This window comes from Benincasa hispida, chromosome 12, assembly GCF_027475165.1.
Source record: "Benincasa hispida cultivar pf3 chromosome 12, pf3_genome.v1.1, whole genome shotgun sequence".
Classification (NCBI taxonomy): Eukaryota; Viridiplantae; Streptophyta; class Magnoliopsida; order Cucurbitales; family Cucurbitaceae; genus Benincasa; species Benincasa hispida.
In genome coordinates, this window is record NC_143489.1 from 52,352,212 (window position 1) to 52,362,280 (window position 10,069).

The 10,069-nt window shown below is 31.2% G+C and overlaps 1 protein-coding gene across 1 annotated transcript; it reads left to right on the forward strand.

Moving 5' to 3' along the window:
• Positions 1-4,477: 4,477 nt before the first annotated feature.
• On the forward strand, positions 4,478-6,784 carry LOC150032062 (adenosylhomocysteinase-like). The gene is made up of 2 exons (XM_090308786.1): positions 4,478-5,316; positions 5,735-6,784. The coding sequence occupies exons 1-2, from the start codon at positions 4,606-4,608 to the stop codon at positions 6,479-6,481; spliced, it is 1,458 nt and encodes a 485-aa protein (XP_090164912.1). The 5' UTR covers positions 4,478-4,605; the 3' UTR covers positions 6,482-6,784.
• Positions 6,785-10,069: the final 3,285 nt, after the last annotated feature.

Genomic DNA, 10,069 nt, shown 5'->3' on the forward strand with positions numbered 1-10,069 from the left:
TTATTTAGAGTGTATTCAAAGTATAAAATGGGTAAATATACACAAAGTAAAGATATTGAAGATTTTAAATTAGCCTAAATTAAGGAGTATAATATGCTAATTTAAAATTTAAGATATGTATATATGGTAACATTGGAAGTGGTCTTCACTGGAGGTAGTGGCCAGAGGTAGTTGTCAAAGTTTGGCCGTGGGAGGTGGTCGTCAAAGCCTGGTGCCAACGGTCGTTTGTTGCCAGAGATGGACATCAAAGTTGGGCATTGAGGGTGGTTGTTAGAGCATGTTATTGAGGTTGGTCGTCGGTAGTGATTGGAAGGTAGAGTCATTGGAAATATTGAAGAATGGAAGAGAGAAAGTGGGAAAGATGAAGTTCATTGATTAATGTGGAAACTTCATTAGTGAACATTGTTAAAGATTGTGGAATTGAGTTATTTAACGACTTGTGAAGTTGGTGGACCAAACATTGAGTTAAGTCTCAACTCTCATCTCAATTCATCCTAAATCAAGTTAATGCCCCAAATATCCCCTAAGTTTTAAGGCTTTTATCGACTCATTCTTTTCAACGCCAACAACAACAACAACTACTCTTTCCTCCTCTCAAGTCGGTGCGTGCACACATTAGGTTTTCTATTCTTCTTCTTCATTTGACCGTATTAGTGGAAACAAAAATTATATGTTAATTTGTTTTGATTTCAAAATGTCAGTCTTTTGATTGCACAAAGTTGGCTGTTCAAATGGCTTGAAAGTGAACAAGCCAACTGAGAAATTCCGAACCCCATTTTTATCCTTTGAGTTTTTCAGTTTGAAAGGAGGGGAAGTTATAGAGGAGGCTATATAGCAGAAGGGTTCACTTCTTTCGATCAATTTTATAGAAACTTTCAATTTTTCTTTTTGTAATGTATTTTGCAACTGAGAATGACAAAACTACTTTGAATGTTCCATTTTTGTTGATCTTCACTTGCTGTGGAAAATAAGTGAAAGATTTAAAAATATACTGAGAAAACAATCACGATTACTTATGAGATAGTCTTGTGCGATCACACAAGTTAGATGATATATATTAAATTTACCTTCATTCGTTAATCGATAATTTAAGATGATATAAGAGTATATTGATTCAAAAGGTTCTGTATTTCCTGCATCGTTGATTCCTCTCTGGTTAATATTCATTTTCATTTATTATTGGATTAATTGGTGGTTTAAAAATATATTTGTAGTTGATATTCATTTTTCACTTACTATTGGATTAATAGGTGGTTTAAAAACACATTTGTTAGATTTGTTTGAACCTGCGCATTTGTTAATTTTCATGGGTTCTGGTGGGGTCTAATCATTAATTTTTAAAATAATAATTAATATCTATCTTCTAAGAGATACATGAATTGACTAGTTACATTGTTGTGGTTAAAATGATCACGGTCTTTAATTATTATACTTACCATCCATATTGTTAACTAAAATTAGTATGAAGTTTTCTTAATTTCTAGAAGTTGTTCTAAATAAAGTATTTTCATTAATTTTGAATTCTTTTGGAGAATCCTACGGGATAAGGTGATACGAAAATCATAGTGTATTGAAATTAGAAGTCATTTTAGTATGAAAATCCCAAATTCTCAATCACTAAAACCCCTTAAATCAATATGATTTCATTCCAAAGGATTTGTTAGGCACAAATTGTCTTAAGATCAAAGTTCTTGATACAAGGATAAGATTTCTTGACCCAAGATCCAAACACTCTACAAAATAAAATGATCGATCTCATTTAAATGTTCTTGGCATGCAACTTAACACATGAATTACAAAATTCAAAAAGCTCTCCTCAATAAACTTGAAAGAAAAACCTCAAAGGCCAAAATTCAATTCATCTTACAACTTATCAAGACAACCTAAAGACTGGACTTTAATAGCCTCTTAATGAAATCCCTAATGCCGCATCATAGTTCATAGTAAAATGACAAAAATACTCATAATTAAAATATCATTAAAAGGATAAAATTAGAAAAATACTAAAATTACGTTAAAATTATTAAATAAAATATAATTAATAATTTGATGTTTTGGACGGATTATATCATGAGATGAAGCGAAGAATATTTTGGAAAACTTTGTCTAGTACTATAATAATACACATTTCTTTTATTCATCACGATGTATTTTATTTCACGAACCTTATCATTCTTAAATATTTCTTTTACGGTAAATAATGATCCAGGATTATATGAATTTTTTCTTTTACATTTTTACTTTCGCAACACTAGATTTTTTTTTCAAGTAGGTCAAGAATTATGTTTGGGTACATCCTAAATGAATAATTACAAGATATTAAAAATTGACCCATTCAATAACATTGACCTTAATGTACTTGCTTTAAGTCATTGAGGGTTCATTTGGATCCCAAATATTGTTTCATAGGTATGGATATTAAATATCTAAAATTTAAATATTTGTATTTTAAATATGTGGGATAATCAATGTCTTGTGTTTGGATTTGCAGAATAATTAATGTTTGTAAATTAAATCAATGTATTTGATTTACCGATTTTGTACATGGAAACTAAAACTAAATAATTATTTAATCAAATATAAGAGACAAGTAATGTAGTCATAATTAAATTTAATTATTTAATATATTGTTATATTGATCAACTATTTAATTAATTAAAATATCAATAAATAGTAATAATTAATTGATATCAATTTATAAATTAATCAGACTTTATTCATCCCCAGATATAAAAATTACACAAATATGAAGGGTATTAAAAAACCCATGTCAGATGAGTCTTAAAGTTCCTAGATAATAATATCTAGATTTTAAAAAGTGAAATCTCGTGAAACAAACATAAATATCAAATATTTGTCTGAAAACCCATCAAGTGAAACAAACCGCTCATAACAAAAATAAATTAATGTCAAGCTAAATGAGTGGTAATAATTAACCAATGGAATATGAAATTAATCGTTTAACAATAGAATCAAATGGAAAGTATCAACTTATATACAAATATGTTGTCATTTTTTTTTCTTCTATTTTTTTTTATGTTAGATACAATAATCTAAAACATATTTGAGAATAATTCTGAAATAGTTAAAATTAATTTTGTTATTTTTAAAATTAGTTTAAAATTACTTTTAATCATTCAAAATAAATTTTAATAATATAAAAATTACATCATAAATTTTGCTAAATTAAACATTAAAATGATTTTGAGTGATTAAATATATATTTTAGAAATTTTAAATATGAAAAAGTGATTATTTCAAAATTACTCCCAAATATACAAATTACATAAATATGCACTTACTTCCTGTCTATTTTTGTTGTGATGAACTAGAAAAAATAATTAAACTCTATTTGATATTTATTTATAGGAAAGTTTACTCCCTTCAATCTCTTGCCTTATCTCATTAGTCAAAATAGCCTAATTTCGTTGTTAAAAGACATTTTTGATAAAAGTAGCTCAATTGAGAAATCTAAAGTTCAGATCTCTCAATCTCACATATTGTTAAAATATATTTCTTTTAGAGTTGGAGGTCTAGATCCACACTATATTTTATTTTCGAATAATTGAATAAATTAATTCAACAAAGTATAAGGTTAAAATTGTCGAGCCCTAGAGAAGGCTTAAAACCCATGGGCAGTCTCAAGCCCAAGGGAAACAAGGGGTTGCAAAAGGGATCGCACACCCCAAAAGGGAAAAAGTTAGATTCTCAAATTTTGGGGTGACTAGTCAAACTTGAAAGACTATATCAAAAGAGAAATAATTAAGCTGAACTCAGGACTGTCGCTCTGTAATCTCGAAGACCACAAGCATCTTGACATGCATTACGTAACCTCAAAAAATGTTAGAGAAATGATCTTATAAATAGTCTCATATCGACAACCTCAAGGGAAAGGAAGGAAAGAAACTCCAAGTGAGAAAATCTAACCCTATCTTCTGTGGTTAGCTAACTCTGTACTAATTTACGCATAATATGTGTTGTGTTGATTTGACACTGTATCGGCATGAGTGCTTTTACACAGTTTGGCTTTAGCAACGCTTGGATTAGAGGAGTGCAGAGACCCATGTGTGAATTTTTTACGCCAATTCAAACATAACATAGAGAATAAAGATATAAATATGCCCTCCAAAAAATCTACGAAATGGTATTTTAACCTACATACATAATATTTTAGATTGTCGCCTTTTATTTTGAACCTTCAAAATGTTAGTACACCTCCCTAAAGTTTAAAACAATAACTATTTAATCCATTAGAATCATAATTCTTCATTGGGTTAAAAGCAAATAAAACTCGTTTCTTTTTCTATTAATTTTCTTGATCACACCTAAATTACCAACCAAGAACATAACTATAAAACAGCAAAATAATTGAAAAACAAACCCGACCCGACCCGGTCCAGACCCGATAAAATCAGAAATCTCAAATCCCTAATCTGAGAATAGAAATCCGAAATCTGGACCGTCGATTTTCCGTTGGAAGCTATTTATAGGGCCTCAGTTCGCTCTATCTTTCGTGCGCTCACATTTCTCTCTTCCTTCTGCGATACTCTTCTTCTCGCAGAACCAGAGAGATTTTTGTGTTCTATCTTCCCCAAATCTCTCACAATGTCTCTCGTCGTCGAGAAAACCGCCGGCGGTCGTGAGTACAAGGTCAAGGACATGTCTCAGGCCGACTTCGGCCGCCTCGAGATCGAGCTCGCTGAGGTCGAAATGCCCGGTCTCATGGCCTGCCGTACCGAATTCGGCCCTTCCCAGCCATTCAAAGGAGCTCGCATCACCGGCTCCCTCCACATGACCATCCAGACCGCCGTTCTCATCGAAACCCTCACCGCTCTTGGCGCTGAAGTCCGTTGGTGCTCCTGCAACATTTTCTCCACTCAGGACCACGCCGCCGCCGCGATTGCTCGCGACAGTGCTGCTGTCTTTGCCTGGAAAGGTGAGACTCTTCAGGAGTACTGGTGGTGTACTGAGCGCGCCTTGGATTGGGGCCCTGGTGGTGGTCCGGATCTGATTGTTGATGATGGCGGTGATGCAACTCTGTTGATTCATGAGGGAGTTAAGGCGGAGGAGATTTATGAGAAGACTGGTGCTCTTCCCGATCCTTCTTCTACTGATAATGCTGAGTTTCAGATCGTGTTGACAATTATTAGAGATGGATTGAAATCTGACCCTAAGAGGTATCACAAAATGAAGGACAGATTGGTTGGCGTTTCTGAAGAGACTACTACTGGTGTTAAGAGGCTTTACCAGATGCAGTCCAGTGGAACCTTGTTGTTCCCTGCCATTAATGTTAATGACTCTGTCACTAAGAGCAAGGTACTTCTTCTGCTGCTTTTGTTTTAGATCTGAGTTTCTTTTCTGTTTTTCATTTCTCTGTTGCTGTAGATCTGGTTTCTGTGTTGATTTTCCTGTTCAAATCCCGTCAGATCTGGTAACAATTGGCTCATCCATGCTTTGTATAGTGTAGTGAACTGTAACTCTGTGTGCTCAATGTTTGGGTTAGGTTCTGAATCTTGCATGTTTTTGAACCAAGCTGATAATGGACTTCATTGTTGTTGACCATTGTTCTGTGTTCTTTCTGTCTACTTTCAATTTCAGTTGCCCTTTTTTCGCCGTTGACTGACTGATAATCAAAGATCTTTCATCTGCCAATCGTGCCATTATGTTTTCTGGTCAATTTTGAGCTCGAAACACTAATCTGGTTTTTGTTGGATTTATTTCTGATTGCTTTCAGTTTGACAATTTGTATGGATGCCGTCACTCTCTCCCCGATGGTCTGATGAGAGCTACCGATGTCATGATTGCTGGTAAGGTCGCTGTTGTGTGCGGTTATGGAGATGTTGGAAAGGGTTGTGCTGCTGCCCTCAAGCAAGCTGGAGCTCGTGTGATCGTGACTGAGATCGATCCAATTTGTGCCCTCCAAGCTCTTATGGAAGGCCTTCAAGTCCTCACCCTGGAGGACGTTGTCTCTGAGGCTGATATCTTCGTCACCACCACCGGTAACAAGGATATCATCATGGTTGATCACATGAAGAAGATGAAGAACAATGCCATTGTTTGCAACATTGGTCACTTTGACAACGAGATCGACATGCTCGGTCTCGAGAATTACCCCGGTGTGAAACGAATCACCATCAAGCCTCAAACAGACAGGTGGGTCTTCCCTGAAACAAACGTCGGCATCATCGTGTTGGCCGAGGGGCGACTCATGAACTTAGGATGTGCCACTGGACACCCCAGCTTTGTGATGTCTTGCTCATTCACAAACCAAGTGATTGCACAGCTCGAGCTATGGAATGAGAGGACGTCCGGGAAATATGAGAAGAAGGTCTACGTGTTGCCGAAGCACCTTGACGAGAAGGTGGCCGCCCTTCACCTGGGCAAACTTGGAGCTAAGCTGACGAAGCTGAGCAAGGACCAAGCTGACTACATCAATGTGCCAGTTGAGGGTCCATACAAGCCTGCTCACTACAGGTACTGAGAGGAGAATTGTGGAGGCTTGATTTTCACAACTTAGTGATTTATGGTAGGAAAATTTTAATGGTGTTTTTCTTTTTTTTTCGAAGTGTTTTGGGTTAGTGGTTTGAAGGGGGAAAGGGTCTGAATGTCGAAAAAAGAGCAATGGTATGGGGATGAATAAGGAAGGTTGGATTTGGTTGTGTGGAAAACATTACTTTGTTTTTGTTGCAGTTTATTACTATTTTTTGTTTGCTGAATCTGTGTCATCGTTTTTATCGGTGAGAAACAAAAGAGAAACAAGCAAAAGAAATTGCTGCCTTTATAATTGTCTTTTTGAAATGTAGTTCAGTGGCTGTCCCACGTTTCATGGATATTTTGTTCATTCTCTCTTATCAATTTAGAGTTTATTTATCTGTTTACGTGTTTTTTTTATAATCACTTTTTTCCCTCTAAAAAACGATTAGTCTGTAAAAAAATATGAAAAGAAAAATTAAAAAAAACCGTATTTATTTCTTTATTCAAATAAATACGCATTTCAATTGATTTTTTAAATTTTAACATATCTTTTTTTTTAATTAATAATCTTGGCTTTGTTGTCCAATTTTTCATAAGCAATTTTCTTACCTCTTACCGATCATCTTGTCGTTTAATCACTACTTTTTTCGATTTTTTAATTATTTTTTTGGCTTTTCCTTTTTTTTATCAAGGGAAAAGTATTTATTTGGTCTTAATGTAGATTTAGTTTTTAAGTTTTGAGTTTCGTTTCAATTTAGTTATGTATTTTAAGTTGTTATAATTTTACCTTTGACATTTGAAACTTGAAACTTCAAGTTGATTTCTAAATTTTGAGATTTACACCCTTGATTGGGAAGGGTAAAGTATTTATTTGGTCTTAATGTAGATTTAGTTTTTAAGTTTTGAGTTTCGTTTCAATTTAGTTCTGTATTTTAAGTTGTTATAATTTTACCTTTGACATTTGAAACTTGAAACTTCAACTAAACTTCAAGTTGATTTCTAAATTTTGAGATTTACACCCTTGATTTTGATTTTTTATTAAATACTTATTTTTAGTCTTTAGTTAATGTATGTTAAAAAATATAAAAAAATTATAATAACTAAAATTCATTATTTTTCATCACTTTTAAAATTAAGTTTAGAATTTTATTTCATAATTTTTTTAAAATTAATAAAAAAATGTTGATGTCAATGATTGAAAGTGAGTATTTAATGAAAAATTAATGTAAAAAATGTAAAATCTTGAAATTTAGGGACTAGATTGAAAGAAAACTTAAATTTCAAAGGTAAAAGTATATCATTTTGAAACTTAGGAACTAAATTGAAACCAAACTCAAAACTCAATGATCTTAAGGATCAAATAGAATCTAGATCCAAAATCTAGGGATCAAAAAGGTAATTTTTTTTTCTTTAAGTTAGGTTTGCTTCCTTGCCATCTTTTTTAATAAGTTGTTCAACTTTTATTAGAACATACTTCTAGTTTTAGCTGAATTTCAAGAGAATCAAATCAAACATTTTAGAATTGTATAATTAACAAATTAAACTAATAAAAGAAAAAAGAAAATCAAATAAAATAAATAATATTTAATAATTTACGAATATCATAAATATCTTGAATAACAACAAATTAAATATTATTGAATCACATTTTGTACATTCTTTAATGGGACATTTTTAAATATAAAATAAATATTTACAAATATTTACACTTTATAGAAAAAAATTCAAAATACAAAAAATTTTTTGAAATTTTTTTGCTGGTAAATATTTTTGAAAATTTTCTATTTATAAAAATTTTCCTTCTTTTTAATTACATCTTAATTAAACAAAATAAAATTATCAAACATATCTTCAATGAGTAAAACTACCTGCTGCAAATGATTGTACTTCTACATTTCAATGCATTCTTTAAAAACTTCCATTTGAACACTACTAGAAGTTGGTGGGGCGGGTTATTATAGTCCACCCCATGTTTGGAACACCAAATATAATAGTGGTGTGTACTATTACAATTAAGTAATAATATTTTAAAACATTCTTTATTACAATATTTACTATTTGTCACTCATCATCTATTTTTCTTTGTTACGATGTTTACTATTTTCTACCTAAATAAAAATAGTTTGCACCTCAAACAAAAACTATTGTAACCCAAACTAAAATAGTTTCCACCACAAATATTAACTATTATAATCCACAGGTTATTATAACTTATAAACTATAATAATTATTGATTATAATAACCAACTCAACGCTCTAAACACATTTCCTATAAAATCCATCAACTCAATTTCGTGTGTTGGACTTTCCTTGATTAGATAGGAACGGGAATCTTCTAACTTCTCTACTTTTCATCTTCCATCATGGGTGGAGCCATGTAGAGGTAGGGGTACATGTCCCCATCTATTTATCCGTCTTTTGTATCTTTAATATAAATTATAAAGTAATATATATTAATATATATAAAAGTTCCCAATGAGTAACAAAAATGGAGTTGGTTTGTTGATGTGTGGTGTTGTTTAGATGGTAACATACATAAGTTCCACTCTTACTAATAACATTTTATTTCTTATTTTTCTTTCTTTCTTTTTTAAATTCATTTTCAATCTCAAGAATATTTGATTAAAAATGTATCGTTTATTTTTCACATAATTTTTATATTCACATTACACTTTATATGTTTTTGTTTATTTTCATGTTATTTTTACATTCACATTTACTCGTATAGGTTTTTAAAATTAATTTCAAAATTCAAACAAAGAGATTATTTGTTACCATTCGTTTAAGTATACAAACTTGACAAGTAAGTTTTAAAATCTTCTTATACTTTAAGTTTTTATGTCTTTAAATTTATATAATAGAATATGATATTCTTACTATTAGTACTTTTGTAGAGTTAATTCAAAATTAATATAGAGAGATTATATATATAAAAAATAATAACAACAAAGATTGTAGAGGTATTATCTTCAAAGAAGAAAAATGTTTTAGATTTTGGTCGATCTTATACAGAAATCAATCTAGAAAAACCATTTGGTCTAAGAACCATTTTTTTATTATAATTATAATATTCGAGATCAAGTATATATAACATATTTACTAAAAAATGTTCTTGTCAGCCTCAAAATCATACTTTTCCACTTAAGAATTTTGGTACAAAGTCAAGACGATTTTATATAGCTTGGTTAAACGAATATTCTAATTAGTTATAATATAACATTTCAAAGGATTCTGTATTTTATTTATGTTGCTATCTATTTAAATCAGAAGTAAGTTAAGAGTCGAAATTGATTTCAAAACATGAAAACTTGTATAAGACAATTGTAATGTAACAAATTAGTTAATATATGAAGCTATACATATATATATATACATATATATATATATATTTACATTCACTTATAGATTTTTTATTAGACTTATACATATACGAAGGAGTATATCAACATGCAGCGGAAGTAACAAGGACCAATAAGCATTATAATTATTCAATTTTGGCTATAAAGAAGTATGCTCATACAATAATAAGAGGGTTTCAAGTAATACCTCTGTAGAACCTCTTTAATCTCGAATTGAGCTGCAAATCTTTTCAAAT